The following is a 23917-nucleotide window of genomic DNA, read 5'->3' as shown; positions in this document are numbered from 1 at the left end:
GGGCAGATGGGGGGGCCACACGGGCGGAGGGGGCACTCACTCAAAGGCGAAGAAGAGCCTCCGTGCTCAGCGTCACCAGCAGCAGCACCCGCCCCGTGCCACCCTCCAGGAAGTGCCCCAGTAGGGGCCGCGCCTTGGAGCTGCTCGCGCAGAGCACCCATTGCCCTAGGTGCAGGCTCCGAGCAGCCGGGCACGGGGCTCCCAGCTCGGGGCGGTGTCCACAGGGCTCCCCGCCGCCCCGCTCCTCCAGAGCAACTTCATATATGACCAAATAATAAATGAAAGCCATTTAAAGTCTGTCTGTCACTCAAAGATGTTTTTATGTATTTACAAACATAGCATGATCTTGAAATAATCAGAAAAGGTCAACTGAATCATGAGAAATGACTCACTCAAAAAAAACTTTGACAGAGACCTCACGCAATTCTGTGTGCTGCTATGTCATCTATCATGTCCATCTTTCAGCTATAGCTACAGCATGTTAGGACTGGGATTTCTATGCCATACTAGGTAAAAAGCAGCAGGCAAGTGCTTGAGAACATTTGCCTCAATCTTTGATTTGGGTCACTTATAAAGAGCTTTTTTTTTTCCTTTTGTACAGAGTCTACAGAAACTCTACAATAATCAATCAACTGAATTCAAGAAGTCTACCAAATGGTTTTACTCATGGAGTAAATACTGCCCCATCAGCTTACTGCACACGGTACTGCCACCAAAGGAGCACATTTTGAATTTTTAGCCAAAGATCTGTGTCTAAAAAATTGACAAACTTCACAAATAAACTGACAATTAGTGGCACTTTAATTCTGGTAAATGGATCCGATCATGGAATTTATTCTTTGACTCCACCAATGTTTCTTAGACTCCATCAGTCTTAAAGAGGTGAAGATGCATCTTTAGTTACTATAACGGATAAATGTTTTAAAAAGCTTCATAGACAATTTACTCAAGATTTGGGGTTGTTACACTGGCTAGATGCCACTACTTAATTATTATTCAATGTAAGATTAAGAAAACCAGGGAAAGAAGGGAGTGAGCAAGAAAATTAAGAGGAGAAAAATATTGCTAACTCTCTTCTTCTGTAAATATGGGACAAGAAAATTTCCCATCTCTAATAGTAGTGATATCATAGTACACTTCATGGATACTGCAAGGCAAAGCATATACCACCAATACTAGAGACAAATGTGAAAGCAGTGAACCGGCAGGCTCCTATATAGTGGCATACCAATACTGAGTTCATTTCTTCCGGTAGGCCTAGATATTTAAAACTAAAAACAAAACAAAACAAAACAAAACAAAAAAAGCCAAACCAAACAAACAAAAAAAGAGCACAGACACTCAGATTAGGGTTAAGAATGGATAAGAATCTAAATATTAAAAATAGAATATTTAGGATTTTATAAAGGCTATTTGTCCTATCACTAACTTACCCTCAGGTATAAGTAATGATTCTTCTTCCAACTTAGCTCCTGACAAGTATGTCTCCAATGGTTCATAATTTTCAGAAGAAATCTTAATTACATTTGAAATACTGACTCCAAGCTCAGAGAGCACAGGCAATAACTGAGGATTGTGGAAACCCAAAACTATGTAGTAATATTGGGCACCATCGTCTGGTTCATCATCTGTTCAAAATATCAAAATCACCAATCACATTACAAAAGGACATTGGAATATATAATTTCAGCTGCTATATTAAAGTATATAATATCTCAACTGCATAGCAATAGCTATAATTTAGGTTATGTGAGTATTTCTATTGTAACCCCTTTTAATTCTGATGCATACAATTTTCTGAGCTTCCCTCTTTCAGGTTGAAATTTTCCAGGTGATTTCTGTAGCAACCTTCATGAAACTTGTAGGGAAGAGCACTGCTTGCAGAAACAAAGAATTTGGAGGAGGCACCAGGAAATCAATATGTCTGCACATGGCAAGAATGTGTAGCTGCAGTTGCAGCATCTCTGTAAATACCTCTCTTAATAGAGAGTCAGGTTAGTTTCCGAAACATGTAGTGCTATCTTGATCTTACCCAGCATATGGCACATGAAACAATTACTGTCCAACAGCGAATTTTTTTAGGAAAGCATGAACAAAAATATTTGAACTTTTTTTTGAGGGAGGGAAATGGAAAAGGAACATTTTCTACATCATAAAAAGTCTTTGACTTTGATTTAGCATCTAAGCGGATGAGGGCAAGAAAATGAAATGTGACAAGATGTGTCCTGTGGGAGGATAGGCACTTTTCAGTGTTCTGGTGAAAAATGGATTTTTGATTTGCCCACATTCTTTTGGTTCGCCAGTTATAGTTTGAACATGTGCAGGAATATTTTTTCACACAGCTAAAATGCTTTTTTAATAACAGCCTCCAAGTGTTCTAAATGAAAGAAGGCTGCAGCGCTCATGCACGCATAGTTGAGTTTACTGCTTGGGGAAAATGAAGTGAACATACATACTGACTGAAGCAGAGCTTTTGTAGGTGCCATCTTAATTCACTAGTAAAAGGCAAAACAGTAGAGCACAATCTCAGCATTATTAATACCTGGAGAATGGAGGTTGTTTGTAACTGTGAAATGTCTGAAGAAAGCATGGGTATGGCTGTTCTTTCAAAATTTAAAACTGAACATTGACTGAATACAGCTTTGAAACTTTACAATGCTGAAGAAAAATAATACTTCCCATTTTTTTTAGTAGTTCACATTTAACACATACTTTTTTACTTTTTTCTCTGCTGCTCCTTCATTGAGTACTGCTGGTTCCAACTGAGGTGTGTGATTGACAGGTAAGATCATAATTCTGGTGTTCATAACACTGAGGTTCTACCATATGCTGCTGGAAATTAAGTGCAATATACAGTGAGCCTTACCTCATACAGGGTTCAATTCTAAACAGTGCTGAGCACTCTGAGCCAATATAGTAAAACACTTGAATACATGATGTAATTGGGACTATTACATGTTTAAATTTAAACATGTATTTAAGTGCTTTGCTAGGTTGGATTAGAGCACTCAGCAATTTGCAGGATTAAGTCCTCTCTCTGCACCTTAATGTGTACTGCTGAATAGTAAATACAATGCTGTACTAGTTGACTCTTAGCCCTGGTCTACTCTGTCCACACTACCAAGCCCGTTATTTCAAAATACGGGGCTGGTTATTTCAAAATAATAATTGCTGTTTTCCACGAGGAATAATGCTCATTTCGAAATAGTGTCAATATGGACACTCCACTGCTGTTATTTCAAAGTAATTCAAAATAATTACTCCCCAGTGTTTCCTGGGGATCTAAGTCGAGGTAGTGCATCCACATTAAGGGAGCCTGCCTCGGACTAATTTCAAGGCTTCCCTGTAATGTGGACACACTATTTTGGAATTGTTATTTCAGGAGTTATTATTTTGAAATAAGTTATTTTGAAATAATTTCCTAGTGTAGACATGCCGGTTACACATACTTCTTACACCACTTTAGAGCTACTATCCAGTGTATGACAAAAGGCTATTCATTAGTGCAGCAGTTGTCAAACTGTGGGTTGGGACCCCAAAGTGAGTTATGACCTCGTTTTAATGGGGTCACCAGGGCTGGCATTAAATTTGCTGGGCTCAGGGTGACAGCCAAAGCCCCATCTGGGCTTTAGCCCTGAGGTTACAGGCACCTTCAAATGGGGCTGAAGCCCTTGGGCTCTGGTTCCCCCTACTTGGAGAGGTAGGCTCAGGCTTCGGTCCCTTCTTCTGGAGCTAGGAAATAATTTTTGTTGCCAGATGGGGATCATGGTGCAATGAAGTTTGAGAATCCCTCCCTGCTGCCATCCATTTGAAAATTGAAGGAACAGAAACTGAGCAGACCTTAGTTACATGTTACCCATCCTCTCAGTTTGAACATTTTGGTTGTTCTGATTAAAATTCAGTTACATATTGGGTGTGAGGTAATGAACTATTATCATTGCTATGCACCAGAAAAACAAAGAGTCATCCTAACCAAAAATCTCTGTCTGGCAGTGCCAGGGAATGGAACATGGATTTAAGCAAGACAGAGAGGAAGAAGCAACTTTGTAGTGAGAAGCAGTCCTTGGTAGCAAGCTCCAGTTAATGGTCCTATATGCCACAGAGATGATGCAGAGTCAGCACTGAAGGTAGAAGCAGTACTGGTGACAAGGTCTCTTTTTATGGAAATCAAGCAGCATTTCCCACTGGAATGCTGGAAAGGGACTTGACTCTTAGAGATCACTAAACACTGCCAACTAACTGTGTATGAGGTGCACAGAAAGGGAAGTGGGTCAAGTATATGTGAAAGGAGCATCTGTCCATTGGACATTCACATCAGAAAGTGGGAAACAAAGGACTAAGGCCAAATATATGAGGGTGGATGTTTTACTTATTTGTACAAACAGATAGTTATTTTCCCAAATTAATGCTGTGTTCCTTTCCCTTGTAATAAAACCTTAGTTAACACAGAGAATCAGTATCTGTGAACCTCATTCCATTCTCAACTTATTTAAGACTTCAGGGCACAAGGAACCAAATGCTGTGGTTAACAAGACTACAGCATTAAAAGTCAGTACCCTCTAAGAGCCAAAGGGGAGAAGACAATTCTTCTACTACAGTTGTGGTCAGGATGGACACATTGCTGTGAAGTGTTAAAACAAAGAGAGTCCTACCTTAGTGTACCAGATGCTGAGGATGACCTGAGGAAAACTGAGAAACTAGCACGGGGCTTCAGAAAGGAGACACTCAGGATCTCAAAAGTTAAAGCAGAGGGTTCCAAAACTTTATGTTGGCACAACTCCATGTGAATGAACTATTTACTCCCGGGACCCCAGACAGTATGGAGGATGCCAAATTGAAAAGACACAATTTCCTCTCTACTCTGCACTGGTTAGGCCTCAGAGTATTGTGTTCAGTTCTGGGCACCGCATTTCAAGAAAGATGTGGAGAAATTGGAGAGGGTCCAGAGAAGAGCAACGAGAATGATTAAAGGTCTAGAGAACATGACCTATGAGGGAAGGCTGAAGGAATTGGGTTTGTTTAGTTTAGAAAAGAGAAGGTTGAGGGGGGACACGATAGCAGTTTTCAGATATTTAAAAGGGTGTCATAAGGAGGAGGGAGAAAACTTGTTCATCTTGGCATCTGGGGATAGAACAAGAAGCAATGGGCTTAAACTGCAGCAAGGGAGGTTTAGGTTGGACATTAGGAAAAAGTTCCTAACTGTCAGGGTAGTCAAACACTGGAATAAATTGCCCAGGGAGGTTGTGGAATCTCCATCTGTGGAGATATTTAAGAGCAGGTTAGATAAATGTCTATCAGGGATGGTCTAGACAGTATTTGGTCCTGCCATGAGGGCAGGGGACTGGACTTGATTACCTCTTGAGGTCCCTTCCAGTCCTAGTATTCTATGATTCTATGGTTCTTTACTATGGCTATGTCTACACTACAGGATTTTTGTGCAAAAACCCGCAGAACGTCCACACCTGAAGCGCGTTTTTGCACAAGAAAATCTACAGTCAACTGACAGAACAGAGGGCTTTTTACAGTGTAAGTATAACTCCTTCTACAAGGCATAACTCCTTTTTGCGCAAGAGTTCTTGCAAAAAAGGTGTGTGGAGACAGGAAACAGGGGTTTCTTGTGCAAAAAGAGCCTATCACAAAAAGCACAGGAGCTTCTGAATGGCCATCCAAACTTTCTTGAGCAAGAGTGTCTAGGCAGTGTGGACGCTCTTTTACGCAAAAGCACATAGCTTTTGCAATGTGCTTTTGAGATGTGGACGTGCTTTTGCAAAAACCCTGCAGTGTAGACAAAGCCCAAGTGAATAAACTATGTCCTGAGGACTAATCCTCTGAAGAATCTACTTCAAAGGATGATTGGATTATAAAAGTGAAGAGCAACAACACTTCAAAGTCTCTCTTTTTTAACTAAAATGACTAAGAAACTCACCCTCTTACCTTGCGGGAGAGCCTGACCTGAGAATTTGATCAGCCTTATTGCTGGTAACACGTGGAAGAATTTTACTTTGAAACAATTCTAGATTAAGTTCTAGCTATTAGAAAGCATTTTATCTTCATTTCTCTTGTAACCATTTATGACTTTAATGCCTTATACTTGTACCCACTTAAAATCTCTGTTCATAGAGTAAATATAAAATAAGTATATTCACTAAACTAATCCAGTGCTGTGTTTAAACTGAACTGTTTGGTAACACCAGTTAAAGTACAAAACTGTTGAATATTGCTGGGAGGGGTACATATGCCTTTCCTACCCAAGTATTTGTAATCTTCCTCCTCTTCTCCCCGGCGCTTTAGTGTTGTGTCCTTTTTAACAGTAATTGTTGTTGGTACTACTTCGGCTTTCTTTCCCTTTCCTCCTTTTCCTGCAGATTTGGCATTGGCTGGCTTTTCCTTCTTACCAGGAGGTTTAGCTTTCCCTTTGTCTTTTTCTTTCTCTTTCTCTTGCTCTTCTGCTGCCTGGTAAAATTAACAAATTAATCTCCCATATTAATCTAAGCATGTACAGAACAAATGGTTGACTGCAGTAAAAGCTTAGTGCTTAAGTATATATATTTGAATGCTTTTCCCTTTGATCCTTTAGGATTTAGTTTTGGTGTAGTTATCTTCAGTTATATCCTTTCTCCCTTCTCACACTCTTCAGTTTATTATATTCTTATTAAATAGCAGTGCCAAGTCTATCCTTTTAGCATGAACAGACTATATATGAGAAAATAACTATACATAATAAAAAATAAGTCAAATTGGTGCTGGTGAAAGGTAGATTGATAACGTACTCAAGACTAATGCCTTCTGATGCTTTAGCTTTAGAGCAGGTACAGCACTTGAAGCATCAGCAGGGCAATCTTTCCTGTAGACCAGGAAGGAAGTGTGGCTGATCAAAGAGTCCAGACTTTTAAGGCTCATTCAGTCCTTAGTTTCTCTATTGAAACTGCCAACTGTGGAGTCAACTGGTGCCAATTCCATTTTTTCTTTGATGTGAACATCTGTCCACCATAAACTAAGATTAAGAGCATGAAATGTATTTCATACAGGACACTAATGAATCATTAGATAATTCCCAGACAAAAACTATATTAAAATAGACCTAAGGTGGACAGTATATATCTGTAATGTAAGGTCAAAAAATTGCAGGGATTGTTTCACCTATAGCGACACCATGCCATAACCATAGGATTAGAACTAAAGTAATTTCGTTTTTGTGATCCCAGATTCGATTAAATGGATTTTTAAAAAAGGCACATTTGATTTTGTCCTCCTCCCCGTATGGTTACATATTCTAGGATGTGCAAGCAGCAAGAAAAACTCTCAGCGCTTTATGTAATTGGTACAATTTACCATACTCAGTTGTTTTGTTGGATGCTGCAGAAGCAGCAGCCTTTCTGGCTGTAGCTGTTGTCATTTAGTTCAGATTAAAAACCAGAAATTCTGCTTTCTTTTGCTTTCTTCTGTCTCGTTCTGGTGCTAAACACCCTCACATATGCTCCTTTTTAAATCATGCAGGCATGTATCCAAGAGACTCTTAAAGCTGTCTATCTAGTGAATTGGTGGATTCCAATCAGTTTTCATCATCTCACTTCAAATTTATTCCACGTCAGACTTTTGTAAACCCCATCTTTTTGTGCTACTGCTTTGGGTTCCTAGCCCAATGAACAGAGTCAGATTATATAATTGCCAGTTCTAGAATGTTCACAAAACACTGCCTTATTTATTGTATCTGGATCACTTCCTAGAAACAAGTCCCACAGTAGACAGTGAATTTGTCAGGTTTTCAACAATGAGCTCTAGATGTCTTCAGCACTTTCAGAGTCCTTTGCTACTATTTTTTTCCCCCAATTACTATTTTCTTATATTCTGTAGTCTCATTTGCTTATTCTTTAACCTTTTACATACACTACAGCAGTGGTTCCCAACCTGTGGTCCGCAGACCCTTGAGACTCCATAGCAGAACTGTAGGGGGTCTGCGTGGAGCCTCTCAAAGCCAGCACGTCCTTCAACCTGCGTTGCTTCCCGTGCTGCTCCCCCAGCAGGCTGAGGGACACCGCTTGGAAGCAGCATGGGCTGAAGGGATGTGCAGGCTGCACACACAACTATATTGTTTGGGGGAGGGGAGTCCATAACATTGTAATAGACTGAAAAGGGGTTCGTAAGCTCAAAAAGGTTGGGAGCAACTGCACTATAGCACCTACCTGTCCTGCATGCATATCTCATTTCTTTCTTCTGATGTCTTCCCCTATAATTCCTATCTCCTTTATAATTATTAAGTAGTTATTTTCCTTCTCATTTATTAACTTTCCTCTCTTTCTCCGGTCTTACCTTCTGCATCTCAGAATTTAGGAATAAATATTTGAGTTAACTATTTTAAAGACTTAATAAAAAATCTACTTTGTTTTTAGCTTCTCCTCTGTTATATTTCAGTCAGTCACTCTCTCCCTCTCTCCCTATATCTCACATTGCCCCGCCCCCCAGCTCCAGGCCATGATCTCTCCCCACCACTCCTGGGACTCCGATACTTCCAGCCCTGACAGCTCCTTGTGGACAGCAGCCTTAGCCACGGCCAGGCTCCCCTCCCTTGCAGCAGACCTGGGGCTGTCTGTGAGCCAACAAAGCAGGCCTGGGACTCAGCCTTCCCCAGCCACGAGGAACAGAGCCAGGGCTGGCATGCCACAGTCTTGGCTTTTCCCGGAGGCTGGGGCAGGGGGTGGTGGGTAGGGGGGAGTTAGGCCTGGGGGGCAGGAGAGCTGCAGCAGGAGGGTCAAGGGCGGGAGGGAATCCCAGGGCTGGACTCAATCGTGCTTTGCCAGAACCGTGCGCAGGACAGGTAGCACCCTGGGATCTGTGCGCGCCTGGGTCAGTCCTGCTCCCTGCCGGCCTATTCTGTCCATCCCCCCCCCGTTCCTCCCTCTCCGGCCAGCCCCGTTCCCCCCAACCCCCTCCCAGCCAGTCCCGCTTCCCGTCAGCCAGTCCTTCCCCCGGCCGACCAGCCCTGCTTCCCGCCAGCTGGTTCTCCCCCCCACTCCTCCTGATCTTCCCCAGCCAGCTCCGCTCCCACTGATCCCCTACCAGCCAGGCCTGCTTCCTGTCAGCTGGTCCCCCTGATCTCCTCCGGCCAGCCCCGCTGCCCCTGACCTCCCTCCCACCAGCCGGTTCCCCCCCACCCCACATCCTCCCTACCAGCCCCGTTCCCCTCCTGACTGGTGTCCCCCTCCCCGCACCTGAGATCAAGTGTGACCGTTTTTTTTAAAGTCACCTGATAACCCTATGGGAGACCAGGGGGATGGGGAAGGAGCCAGGGCTGGCATGGCTGGGGTTGGGGGTAGGAAGGGAAGAGCAGGGGATGGCGCAGCCTGGGCCAGAGGGAAGGGGCATAAGAGCTGGGGCTGGGGCAGCCTGGACTGGGGGGTCAGGGGAAGAGTCAAGGCTGATGCAGCCTAGGCTAGGTGAAAGAGCTGGGGCTCGTGTGGCCTGGGGAAGAGCCAGGACTGGTGCAATCACAGCCCCCTAGTATTTTGTAATACAGTAAAACTCCATTAGTCCGGCATCCAATGCTCCGGGACTCCTGATGGTCCGGCACCATCAGGAACCCGGAAGTGCTGGGGCAGCCGGACAGGCTTCCCCCATTCAGCTGCTGCTGAAACTGACCAGCAGCTGAATCTGGGAAGCCGGGAGCAGAGCAGCTGGGGTGCTGCCGGTTTGGCCTGGTAGCGCTGCCCCTCGGGGCTGTGGGACCAACCCGGCAGCACCCCAGCTGCTCTTGGGGACCCCTGGGCTTCCTGGAATCAGCCGCTGATCTGTTTCAGCAGCGGCTGACTTGGGGACCCCTGGGGCAGAGCAGCTGGGGTCCTGCTGGGTTGGTCCCGCAGCGCCAAGGAGCGGCGCTGCGGGACCAACCCAGCAGGACCCCAGCTGCTCTGCCCCAGGGGTCCCCAAGTCAGCCCCTGGGTCCTAAAGGTGCCAGATTATCGGAAGTTTACTGTAGTAGGAAGAACAGAAGTTGAATTTACTTGGGCAGCACTTCACTGTGTGATCTGTAGGAAATGGGATTCCCTTCATAAAGCTGGGTGGAATGTCCTCCCTAAACCACACAAGAGTACCTTCTTTTCAGCTGCTCTTCTCTGCAGATCGTTCTGTTTGATGCAAAGCAGCTGAAATTTCAAGAGTTTTCCAATCAGTGTTACGGGAAGCTGCTCTCCAGTATCCAGAATGGCTTTGGCTGCCTCTATCACCTGCAGAGAGGCGAAGAGTTATTACTAATAAAGTTTCAATATAAAATTTGGCATACTCTATGTGCGCTGACAAGGTAGAACAATATTTCACATTTTAAAGTACATGGCTTACGGAAATATGGCTAGCCTAAATCATACTTTCAAAAAATGACCTAACACCAATGACAGTCCAGCCACATTAATTGGCTCTCAGGTCCTTCTTGATAATCAACTGAAGTGCTGTTCACTATCACACTCCACACTTGCTGAGATGAGGGTAACATTCTGCATTTCATTTTAGGAGCATTTAGATATCTAGTTCATGCTGTAAAAACATCCATCGTTGAGTTTTAAATAGAGAAGTAATATGAAACAGCAACTTAGAGAGTTGTAAATGAAATAGCATTAATAGATACCAAACCAACTGGGATAGTCTGGGCTACTGTTTACAGAATGGCTAGTATCTGAACTGCTAACTATGACCAAAAGTTATAAACTGCTTGGTAGCAATTTGAACAGAGCTATTCTGGTGCAAAGACACCCTCTCTTTGTTTAATGTTGATTGGACTGGTACTACATAGCCTAATTGAGGTGCAATAAAGCTATTGAGTTTTCTTCAGGTGATGACAGCAGCAGGAACATACAGCTGCATTGTCCAGATGTGTGACACTGACAGGCTGTTTTATGACTGTTTTTTACAGCCTGTTGCCACTAAATTTCATACAACTCACTCACATCTGGGCTGTTTTCCTTGGAGTCTCATAACCACTTTATTTACTGCAAAAAATAGCACAAAACATCATAAAAAGTTGTTACACGTTTCTTTTCACTTCTGTTTTCTCTCTAATAAAATTCACCTATGTAGGAAGCACTGCTGAAGAGAAATCCAGCCATAATATTTTCCTACTTTTGTTTCTAAGCAAGTATCAGATTTATGTTTAACCTTGCCTTGAATTAGGTGTTACTCAAATAATTTTCCCTCACAAGCAATTACACTTGCATGCATATGGCGTCCATTTTACTTGCTGATTCAGACAATGAAGGTGCCTGCTGCATCTTGCTGAACTGTGTCTTGTTTGAGAAAGACACCACTTTTGTTTTGGGCTTTCATGGTTTCTTGTTCAGTTTCGTAGGCATTTCCCCCTACCAAGTGACAGAGTGGAGTAAGCAAATTCTGCCTCTAATTATGAATGACTCTATGGAACAAACCAATCCAAAATGTAACTGAAGCCACTGATATGGACCAAATTACTATTTTATACCATAGGAGGAGGAACAAGGTAGAGCCTTACAAGCCGACCTGACCCTGTGGGACACTGTTGAGGTTGAGATCAAGTCAAGTCTGAAAACAGACCAAAACTCTGAGACCTGGATTGGATCATCCCCATTCACAACTTCCAACCCATGGAGTTGTCATGGCATTGGCTCCATTCCTGCCAGCGACTGTTACTTCACTGTGCTGAAAAGTCACAGTGCTTTTCCCTTGGCAGCACAGTGACAGTGAGGTGTTGGTGACAGTGACAGTGAGGTGTTGGTCATCCAGTAGGAGCAGGGCACACAGCCGGCACTGTGCTGCCCCCAAATGCAGAATATGGCTGAATATGGATTGTGGATGTGGGGCAAGAAGCCCCCATCAGACCAAACCCAAAGACACGGCAGCGTTACTGACACAGATTTGTTGGATTTGAGTCAAGCGGGTTATGAAAGCTACTTGATGCTCTCAGGTCAGGTTCAGATCCAGGCTGGGCTTTAAAGTAGACCACGAGGACACAGTCCAATTTTTTCTACAATTCAGAAGAGGGAGACCAAACCACAGAAACACTTGTTTACTTAACAAAAACCCAACACCAGTAAATCTGGCATTATGCTTACTGCATGAATAGAAAAACATGTGTCAGCTTCCATCAATTTTGCTTTGCACTGTATAATATACTATTGCCAGAATATCTCCGGGTGTCAGTTAGGGCCCAATCCAACTCTGACTAAAATAATTGGAAAGGCTTCTGCTGACTTCTGTGACAGATTAGGACCTCAGTAACTAACAGATTAGGGAGAGACCTAAAGAACTGCAGGTGGATTGGTACCCTAAAATCTATTGGTCAATTGTAACAAACAATATTCAGCTGCAGCTAGCCTAAGCAGGAAAGGTCAGTTCAGAGAGTCTGGGAGAAGCAGTGTACTTGACTGATGTAGAGAGATCCTTGTGTTGCTCTTTTTGGACCCCTTCTGACAAATGTAGAAGTGGTGTTAAGAGCATCATCCAAACCGTTTAACTAGAAGGCTAGGTCACTTTTTACTGTTTATATTAATTTCAACACTTTAGTGTGCTTTTTGCTGTTCAAACAAAAATGTATTAAAAGATTTTTACTGGTTTTTGCATGGGCAAGCTTTTTTTCTCCCCAGAAATGATAAAACTGATTAGCATGTGGCAAAAATGGCAAAGATCAACTTTTGAAACATACTGATATGAAATGCATGGAATTGAAAGCATTACAGAGAAGGTGCATAGGAGCCCTGGGTTTAAATATTTTCCTTAGTAATCTAAATGTAACTAGTACTTCTCTCTTATATGATTGGTACCAAAATGTACCATGATCACAGAATCTTATCAGGCACTCATAAAAAGTTTGTCTGAATGTACCTACCACCTTTGAACCAGTCAGGCAATGTATGTTTTTTGCTGTCACCATTTCCAGCAATAGGTATTTCTAATGATCCAATTCCATAACACTGCAACTTGTCTGCATCTGACAACTGTAACCTTTCTGTGTATGAGGAATACTAAGCCTCTTCTATCTTTCATGGAAGGTGGGCTTCATACTGAAAAGTTTGTCCCTCAATGTCACTCCTTTGAGAAAAATCTGTCCTCAAATACCAATTCAGTATATAGCCTAGGAATCTTTCTGGGATGCTAAGTGTTTATGGACATTCAAATGGCTCTGGTTGCCAAAAACATCTTTTTTGGTCTGCAGTTGGCAAAAAGGCACTCTCTTTTACTGACAGACAATGAACATGGCCACACTGATCCACACCTTTGTGATTTGCAGGCTGTGCTATCATACTTGGGAATTAATAGCTTTTAGAAAGGTAAACATACTAGCCTACTTTCTGAGCAACATTGGTACTAGGAGACACTACTTTCCTATAGAACACGGGGTTAATTTCAAGAAAACAGAATGAGCTTTGGACCAAGCTACTTAAAAGTATATATGTGGCCCAAAGGTCATGACCCCCTGTTACATTTATGATGGAATTATTAAATTTTCAACCTTTAAGATCAAATTCTCAAGAGTTGGAACATGTAGGATTTCTTGAAAACTGGTTCAAGACTTTGGAATTTTCTTTCAAAGGTGTAAATGAATGACCAGAGACCTTACTGCTTTTAGTGCAAAGAGTCTTGATCAGTGTTTCTTAAACTGTGTTCTTTAGCACACCAGTGTGCTGCGGAGAACAGAGTTCAAAATGGCCACCCTTAAAGGGACAGGCATGTTTTTTTCCTCAATCACTTTCTCCCGACTCCCCCCCACCTTATTTTACTCAAAAAAAATCCTTGGTGTTCCTCATAAAAAAAAATATTGTTTGGTGTTCCTCAGTCTTAAAATGTTTAAGAAACACCAGTCTTGGGCATAAAATATTTAGATCAGAAGCTCCATTCCCTTAAAACTACATAAAACAATCCAGAAACTCAATATCTGTTTTTAGGTGATCTCCATTACTACCTCTGTAAGTGCGTATTGATAAAGTGGTAGTATGACCCCGTGTTCTGGCTACATGCTATGAATGCTTCTGAACACTGATTTACATGGTGGTACCTTGCACTGCAATGGTAGTCTTTCTGAAAGTACCTTTGTGTGGGGAAGCTACACCGATGGCAAACTTCTCTCTTGACTTCTCTACTGAAGGAGACTGACCTACTATCCTGATCTCTGCAGAGGTGTGTGACACAAAGTACAGGTATTCTGATACCACCTAAAAGCAATCCCAAAGCCCATCACATTCTGACTCAATGGCGTTACTTTGAAGAGACATGTCTGAGCCATACAACCATCTGAACTGGGTATGACACAATACATCAAAATAAAAATAAAACATTTCAGTTGACCTGAGGGTTTTTTTTTTTTAATTTTCTTCTCTGAGAATTTCAAACTACTCATTGATTTCTAACTGGAATTAAACCAAATTTTAAATTCTCAAAATCATCAAGAATATAGAATTTTGCTCCCCACTCAGGTCTAAAGAATAGCCACAGCAGATGACATCTGTATACTTTTCAATTGTTCATCTGGTATCTAGATCTTTATAGATATAACCCAATGTTGGGATTACTTAATATGTTTTGAAATGAAATTATAGCAGTCTCACAGTGTACTAAAACAAATTAAGCAGCTCTTTTTAGAACTTCATAGACATTAAAAACATAAGGACACAAAAACACAGCTTCGGTGCCTACTTTTGCCCTATGTTCCAAAAGCTCATACCCCTGATCGTCTCCCACCGCTAGCTCTGTACCCTCTTTCATTCTTCTCCTTTTGCTTGATTTCGTGAGCCATACAACCTTAATTCTCCTCCCTTAGCTCCTTCCTTAAGTCTCAGTTGTTCGTTAGCCTTCCAACTTTTACTTCAAAGACACTGTTCCCTCAAATTATAGAATGCTGACTTATAATCAAATAATAAATATAGTAATACATAACTTAAAAAATAAACAATTGGAGGTGAATGTAACAACCTGCTCCAAAAAACCCTATTACTAACCCTTCTATAACTGTCAAGATGTTTTGTGCATGCTCATTTCATTATACTGTATGTCCAGCACATTGTGAGAGATTTTTTTCCCTCAGCAGTACCTGTTGGGGCAGCTTGAGTGCCTGATGCTGCCAGCCACCGTTGTGTGCAAGTATAAAGGGAAGAACCACCTTTGAAACCCTCCCCCCCAAGTTCCTTCTTACTCGCTAGACTCTGATAGAAAAGGGAAGGAAAGCAGGTTGTGTAATGGACAAGTGCAACACATCTCGAAGAACAACAGTTATAAAAAGACTAGCAACTATTTTTAATGTTTCAAGTGCTCTCTCATGTACACTGTAGATGACTCACAAACAGAGAAATATGAAAGTGGGCTTGAAGTCTACCTGAAGAGTTACTGAAGAACAACCCATCCAAAACTGACATTGTCCCTGGACTGATGGAAAATGGCATACTGAGAAGCAAGAATGGATTGATGACCAAGTCGCTGCTCTGCAAATATTTAAGACTAGAACATGCTGCAGGAAAGTTGGTGGCATTGCCTATGCTCTAGAACGTGCCAGTACTCTAGATGGCTAAGACACCATAGCTAACTGATAGCATAAATGAGTGGAGACTAGTTGTCCCTTATGCTGTTGGCAGTTTTTTTTTGTTTCAGTTATGTGGAGGATCTAAAGGCCTTGTAATTGCAAAAAGTTATTTTAGAATTTAGAATAATTCCCATGATTATAGTCCAAAACACATATTCAGGGTGATTCCAGACATCATTTGGGATCTCAATCCTTTATGGCTTAGGTTTCCCCTGTATGGAACCTCAAGCAGATCTGAGACCAATAGGATCAGGATTCAAACCCCCTTTATAAAGCCCTGGTAAACAACAAGCTTTTGATGTAACCTCTGTTTTTCATTTGTTCAAGAACTCCTCCTAAATGGTAAGAGGTAGGACACCAAATTTGATAGGCAGCTTCCTCTTATCATAACTTAAAGCAAGGTCAGGGTTTGGTTGTGTCAAAGGGATGTGCCTGGAATTTGACTGTTTCTCATAAAATGGAAAAGAAGGGATCTGGTAGGAGGGAGTTATACTGCACAATGACCACAGTGGGGGCAGCAAGGGCCAGAGATGGGGTCTAGGACAGCTATAACTCCATTGGGCCAGCAGTGGCAGGAGTGGAGAAAGGAAGAGGTATCTACTATACATTTCATAGAGTTTGTCTGTTGGTGTGTGTGACTGTCTGTATGCCCCCAGCTGGGGGTCATGCATGTCTCCCCACATAGGGATGTGGGGACAGCAGCACGAAGCTAGGAGCAAGAAGTGACCCTAACCCCGCTGCACTGCCGGTGATGGCGGCAGGGGTCCCCAGCACATTTTTAATTGGCTGGGGGTGGCAGGCTGGGCCACGGGATGCATGGGGGTGGGGGGGTAGGGAGAGTGCACAGGTTAGCAGGAGGAACCAGGAGACACATGGGGAGAGGGAATGCATGGAGACACTTGCCTTGCCAGAGGAGTTGTGCCTGCTGGCCCACCAGGAGGATTTGAGGACTGGCCCTAAGGTGAATTGAGTTTGAGACCCTTGGTTTCCATACTTTTCTCTACAAGTTGACTCTGGGTCATTTGGCCTGGGATTGTTTAATTCTTTCTGGTCACAGGTTCTATTTGGCACAAAATTTGTTGCAGCTATATATCGGTGCTATCAACAATAGGTTTTTATGTTCATGTTATAATCAGATAACACCATAAACCCTATGTCTAGGATATGGGCCTTGGTCCTAATGTTGACAAAGCTATTCCCTCTTGGAAGGAGGAGAAGGCTAGTGTTGAGACACTACCCAGTTTCCAAGTCTGTAATGGAGAATATGTTCTCTGCCTTGTATGAAACACCAGTGAATGTACTTCTGAGCCAGGAGACACAGGGTCTGATCTGTCCAACATCTGGGCTGAGGGGGAAGAGCCTTTTGGTATCAGGTACAGGTAGCCCAAGTCAAGGCAAGGACTAACCAGAGAAATCACTGGAGGCTTGCCCTTATACTGTACCTGCCTTTGAAAAGGGTTTGTAGGCAATGGCACTGAGAGTTCTGGTATAATTAGGTAGGAAGAGGAGGCATTGGTACTGACCTTCTTGCTGTCCACATATTTTTTCCCCTACCAATATTACTAAAGTGACACACACAAAGCAAGGACACATGGAGTGAAGTGTGTGCTGATTGCACACAACACTGATCGTGAGAGTGGTGTCCTCCTTCTGCATCCAATCAAAGTGCTGCTGTGGTTTAAGCGGCACACATCTCAAATACTAGGTACATTAGTGCAGTTAGCAAAACTACCCTATCCCAGGAACTGTCTTGGTTACAACAAGCTTGCAAACTACTGACATGAAGGAGGGTCACTCATGCCACCCACTCAGTACCCTACGTTGCACATTGCTGCCTTAGACTATAAAATCCCTGGAGTCAGGAACCCAAAATTTTTGTTTTTGTCTACAAGATGCTATGCAAGCTAATGGCCCTAAAGTTACAAATAAATAAATTAAAAGAATAAATGAAAAATTAGACAGAAGAAAAAATTATCAGGACTTCAAGGAAATACAAAGATTGCTTGCTGTGATACAATCCTACCCAATTTAACATATGATAAATTTTTTTTAGAGTAGTACACTGTGAACATCTTAAAAAATATGTCAAAATCACATACATTAAATTCCTTTATTTGCATTTTTCCTTGGAGTGAGAAAACATGTGTTTCCCCTCTAAAGCTTGTAATACCTGTGTCTCCCCTCCAAAGTCAATAAAACACTTTCTTCTGCTGACATGAATATAAAAGATCTATGGGCATAAAAGACTATTATGTAGCTTTTGTTTTCCTTGACAAATCTGAGGTGAATCAGAAAGGCATGATAAGATAAGGGAGTTATAAAGATGAGCAGTTTTTCACTTTAAAAAAAGTCTTTTAACTTTTTTGGAACATAGCTCAAAACTTTCATGGCCTAAAAACTTCATGTTTATTTTATCCATCTTTTCACAATGACAATTAGGGTACAGGCAGTCCCCGAGTTACGCGGATCCGACTTATGTCGGATCTGTACTTACGAACAGGGCTTTTCTCGCCCTGGAGGATGCGGGAGGCGGGACCGCCCAGACGCGCCACAGTCCCGCCGCCCGCGTCCTCCGGGGCGAGAAAAGCTGCTCCGCGTCTCCCTGGTCTGCTGGGGGGGGCCCCCCCAGCAGAGGGGGGCCCCCCCAGCAGACTAGGGAGACGCGGAGCAAAGCCGCGGAGGACGCAGGCGGCGGGACTACTGGACCAACCCAGCAGCACCCCAGCTGCTCTGCCCCGCCCCAGGCGTCCCCAAGTCAGCCGCTGCTGAAACTGACCAGCGACTGACTACAGGAAGCCCGAGGCAGAGTTGCTCTGCCCCGGGCTTCCTGAAATCAGCCGCTGATCAGTTTCAGCAGTAGCTGAATCTGGACACCTGGGACAGAGCAGCTGGGGTGCTGCCGGGTTGATCCCCACAGTGCCAAGGTGCGGCGCTGCGGGGACCTACCCGGCAGCGCCCCAGCTGCTCTGTCCCAGGCGTCCAGATTCAGCTGCTGTTGAAACTGATCAGCAGCTGATTCCAGGAAGCCCAGGGCAGAGAAACTCTGCCTAGGGCTTCCTGTAGTCAGCCGCTGGTCAGTTTCAGCAGCGGCTGAATCTGGACGCCAGTTCTGACTTAAGTACAAATTCGACTTAAGTACAAACCTACAGTCCCTATCTTGTACATAACTGGGGGACTGCCTGTATCTTAAGTATTTTTAGAAGGTTTGTTGCTCTTATACCATCATCTCCTGAATAGCATGAAAATTGTCCATGGTCCACAGTTTTGTGTTCTTCATAATCACCCTGCACTCCTAATCCTGTCACTTACTGAAAACCCAAACTGAATTTAAGGAGTTATGTACGTTATTTCAATTTGTCATGTTAAAAGGACTACTTGCAGAGCTTTTTAACTTGCAAGGTCTCCTGTAGAACGTGCCACAGCCATACAGATAAAAAGACTAGTGTCAACTTGAAAACTAGAGAGTTTTAAAAAACCTATTTAAAAGCCGTTTTGGTTATTACAACTGCTCCTACCAACTTTTGTAGTTTTACAAGTTATGGTTCCCTATTTTTGAATGTATTTTTCTCTTCTTTTCTTCTGCAAAACTTCCTCTGCCCCCACAAAAACAAGCCAGAAAACCGACCATGTATAAAGTACTATAAAATGCATTAAAAATCAGACACACAAAGTGGGTGAAGTAATATGTCTTATTGGACCAGATCCTTATTGGTGAAAAAGACAAGCTTTTGAGTTTCCACAGAGCTCTTCTTCAGGTCTTGAAAAGATACTCAGTGTCACAGATAAATACAAGGTAAGTACAGCGTAAGTACTTAACATATATTGTAACAAGTGAAGTGGCCATTTAACATTTCTGCAGTCCTAATGTTAAAAAAGGGATTAGTGGGTTATAGCTTGTTGGAGCACTCTGCTACCTACTGCTGCAGTGAAGCCAACCACAGCAGGCTGGGAAAGGGCAATGGGGCAGAGTTACCCCATTCTAGATCCTGCTGCCACCGTGAGTGCAGGAGACTGGCAGACCCCCGCTGTTGCCCTGCACTACGCCCCTTCCCTGAGGTAATCCCCCAATCGTCCTAGGACCTGTCAGTAGGAAATTTGAGACAGCTGCCACAAGGCCCCCTCAAAGTGTGGGATCTGGGGAGGCTGCTCCAAAAACCATCCTATGGATGGGAGGACTATGGGTGACATTTAGGGGTGTGTGATTGGAGGGTTTTCTCTTCCATATTGAAGTAAGTTCTTCCAAGTTATTTGGGTGTCCTGTTCCATGACTGTTTCACTGATCTGTTTCTCCAATGGAGTGTCCTGGTTTGGTGAAGGCTCTTTACAACACTCCCACAAAGTATCAATTTCCCAGTTACCACAGTCAGTGACAACTATGGAACCCGACAGACACTATATAAAAGAAACTCACAGATCAACATGCTTATCTTCACAGATCCAGCAACCATCCCAAACACAGATTCAGTAACCTCCTATCCATAGCCAGGCCCTCAGATAAAACTGAATATGCTCCAAGGAAAAAGTCCAGCATTCATATTTCACACATCTAAAATTGCCTTCACCAAAGACACTTGTACTGTAGGTATATTATCATGTAGCTGTTTACATGATTAACCGATAAGCCTGAATTCATTGGTAAATCCTAACAGTTACATGCACACACACACCCCTTGATGCCTCTGTATCAGACATAGCAAGGGTGGGGGGAGGTGACAGCCGGTGCCCATGGAGAGCCAGCTCCTGTGGAGCCACCTGCCCCCAAACCTTCCACAGAGGCAGCAGCATGTGGAAGTTGGGGAGGGCTGGCAGGAGACACTACATCTGAGGAGCCAGCTTTCAAGATGGCTTCCTGCACGTACCAGCTCCTGTGGAGCCACCTTCTCCCCCTCCCTCCACACTGCTGCCTCTGTATCAGCTAACAAATCCAGTGGTTACACATTTATACAAATACACATGTGTTTACATCCCTAATGTACTGCAGACAGTAATACTAGTGGCCTCAGTGTTGAGAGGTGACTTGTGTGGTACCAGAGAAATGCAGCCCTAATGCATGGTGCAAAAATTTAGTTTAGGACATGGAGCCTGCTTACAAAGTTTGTGGATGATACCAAGCTGGGAGGGGTTGCAAGTGCTTTGGAGGATAGGGTCATAATTCAAAATGATCTGGACAAACTGGAGAAATGGTCTGAGGTAAATAAGATGAAGTTTAATAAGGACAAATGCAAAGTAAGCCACTTAAGGAGGAACAATCAATTTCACACATACAGAATGGGAAGCAACTGTCTTGGAAGGTCTTAAAAAACAACAAATAGTCTTGCAGCACCTTAGGGTATGTCTACACTACAAAGTTAGTTCGAACTAACAGACGTTAGTTTGAACTAACTTTCATAGGCGCTACACTAGCGCTCCGTTAGTTCGAATTTAATTCGAACTAACGGAGCGCTTAGTTCAAACTAGGTAATCCTCATTCCACGAGGATTAAGCCTAGTTCGAATTTACTAGTTCGAATTAAGGGCTGTGTAGACCCTTAATTCGAACTAGCGGGAGGCTAGCCCTTCCCAGCTTGCTCTGGTGGCCACTCTGGCCAACACCAGGGAAACTCTACTGCCCCCCTCCCGGCCCCGGAGCCCTTAAAGGGCCACGGGCTGGCTACACAGTTTGTGCCAGTTGCAAGGGTGCCCAGGCCAGGTAAGGCTTCCTGTGTTGAGTCAAATTAAACAAGAGGCTGCAGTGATGCTCTTCCATCAATTCCTTTACGTTTCAGCTTTGTAACCATACTCCTGCCGGAACCCAAAGAATTTGGTTTCCTATAGGCTGCCTGGTGGATAATGGAGTTACACTGCTGGATCATGAGTCAGCATTGTTTATGGTTGGAACTACAACAGTAAATGATCATTTTCAACCCTCTGACTTTCATTCTCGTAAGAAACTTTTTTGTTGACAATGAAGACACAGCAAGAGACAGAGAGGAGGGCAGCATCTAATGAACATTATTGGGGGAAGAGTAAAGAGAGATAAGGTATTTAAGTCTGTCTGGAGAAAGACCATGAAAAATATTTAAGTAGAAGTACCATTTTAACTGGTTTGTCAAGTGAAAAAGGGTGACAATGGGGTGTGTGAGGACTGAAGTGATGTAGCTGTACATATTTTCATATACGTTTAGAGGACAACCACAGCATCTGTCAGAAGTTCCAGTCTAAAACCAATGTGCTCTGATAGAAGTATCCCCTATATCACAGACACTTTGAAAGACCTATTAACCCTGGACAGAATCTCCATGTTACTAGCCATAACCTATTAAATCTACTTTCAAGACCGACCTAGCAAACTGCTAGTTGAAGGAAATATTTGGTCTTCTAAAGGAAGACTACTTTAAAATAACTTATTTTCTGGCAAAGTACATTACATATTTTCCACTTAGGCTGTTTTATTGCTGTGTTTTACTATTCTGTGGAAGCTCCCCAATATCTTAAATATTGTTTTTTTGCCTTGGAAGTGACAGGACGAAAATCTGTTCTGTATGTGACTAGTAAATGCAAAGATCCTGCTGCCCCTGCCAGAGCACGTTAATAGTGTTTGTAGAGAAATGTACGTGACTTGCTGCAGACATCACACAATCTGCCTGATGGTTTCTGAAAGCATAAGCCAGGAAAAAAAAACCCACACTTCAATAGCACCACAGCTAGATGTTAAAAAACATATGGAAATTTCTGTTTTTTCAGACAATATATTCTCAGTTCTCAGAGTGAGCTAGGTACACACAGGTAAAACATTAATTAGTGTTTATATGCTGCTTTTCTTTATAAATAAAAGATATTGGAAGAGGAAAAAATTGTTAGAGAAAGACTAAAATGAGGCAGTCTTAATAAAATACCAAGGCTGTGTCTACACTGGCATCCCTTCCGGAAAAGGGATGCTAATGTAGCATGTTGGAATAGGCAAATCCTACTTTCAAGTAGGAATAAGAAATCCTCCGGAAAAGGCTTTATTTTCCGGAGAATAACGTCTAGACTGGCGCTTTTCTCTGGCTTTTCCCCAAGCCGGAAAAAAGCGGCAGCCATGTTAATGCCAATGCCGCGGGGGATATTTCAATCCCCCGCGGATTTGCCTATTCCAACATGCTACATTAGCATCCCTTTTCCGGAAGGGATGCCAGTGTAGACACAGCCCAAGTGTTTAGTCATATTTTATACAGCATAAAGAGGGCTGATGTTAGCAGCTGTAATACCACTGCCCACTGTCTGTCTGAGGGGATTGTCAACTCTTCTGCTAAGTAAGGTCCACTGTTTAAAAACCCACCAAATGATTGAGTGTAAATCTTCCTGTCAGCTAAGAGGTCCTCTGTCCACAAAGGCATGCTGGTGGAGTTAGTCATTGATTTTTTACTGTTACAAGTTGACAACTCAAAGGTTTTTCTTCTAACACTAATACCTGGGCTAAAGCTTAACCCTTTCACATAGCACAAAATCACTATCTATACAATACAATTAATATGACTTACTTATACTTCACAGGATTATAGGATATAATTAATACAGCTTAACTATTAACTAAACCACCAATTAATAAATTTAAGCAATACTTACAAATCCTGCAACGATAACAACATAAAGACACACTAGAACTTGGAGCATGCTCAGGACTCGTGCACCCCTATATTTGATTCAAAGGGTGGGGAGGCAGCCTCAGGGTGATCAATCCTTTAGCCGGGCAAAAAAAGACACGTGCCCTCAATACACGGAACCTCCGTCGAACAAAGGGATTGAGGGTCTTTTATACAAAACTTCGGTGTCTGTGCCATGCTAGGGTCTGCATTTGTCAGGGCCTGATAGGCTAGTGATGAGGTAGTATGACAATACTGCCCTATAGGAATTTTCGTGATGTATGCGTGATCCCCTCGTGGACAGGACCAGATGGGGCATAGTTAGTGTTAGACAATTATGTTTTATTACAATTATGTTTTATTACCCTATGTTTACTTTTTCCCTTGCCCCTAAGACTGGTCAAGCTACGGTCAAATGAGGCTTATCTGTAAGCACTATCTAGTCATGCTCACCTCCCTGTTTTTTTGGCGCCTGTGAGTCCCAGAATGCCTATAAGATCAAATTCCATTCACAAAACTGCATTGTGCTGCCCATGCTCCTCTGAGTATCTGGGTTTTGTGTGAGGGGCCTTGTGTGGCATGATGGACTATATGCGAAGGCTATGGACAGAAAAAGCCTGCTTTACAACACCACAGATTTGGGATGAGCAGCTGACTGTTATTCTGAGAAAGGAAAGACTGATACAGGTGGGCAGCGCTTAGCTCCCTGTTGATATGTAGAGACAGAACTGATCTAGTTTAGCCTGCACAGAACTGCTCACTTCAGATATCCCCATGAGCTAAAG

At 43.0% G+C, this 23917-nt stretch overlaps 1 protein-coding gene across 8 annotated transcripts in view; it reads right to left on the bottom strand.

Annotated features, from left to right (window-relative positions):
* SPAG17 (sperm associated antigen 17) overlaps positions 1 to 23917 on the bottom strand; it is a 202896-nt gene that overhangs the window by 153915 nt on the left and 25064 nt on the right. For all 8 annotated transcript variants that reach the window (XM_075904849.1, XM_075904827.1, XM_075904833.1 and 5 more), the window contains exons 4-6: positions 10089 to 10220; positions 6249 to 6453; positions 1434 to 1628 (exon numbers count right to left, since the gene is read on the bottom strand). In XM_075904849.1, coding sequence (XP_075760964.1) covers positions 1434 to 1628; positions 6249 to 6453; positions 10089 to 10220 — 532 coding nt within the window. The remainder of the gene's footprint in view (positions 1 to 1433; positions 1629 to 6248; positions 6454 to 10088; positions 10221 to 23917) is intronic.

Source organism: Pelodiscus sinensis, chromosome 1 (assembly GCF_049634645.1).
Source record: "Pelodiscus sinensis isolate JC-2024 chromosome 1, ASM4963464v1, whole genome shotgun sequence".
Taxonomy (NCBI): domain Eukaryota; kingdom Metazoa; phylum Chordata; order Testudines; family Trionychidae; genus Pelodiscus; species Pelodiscus sinensis.
This window is presented reverse-complemented; position numbering and strand designations above follow the sequence as displayed.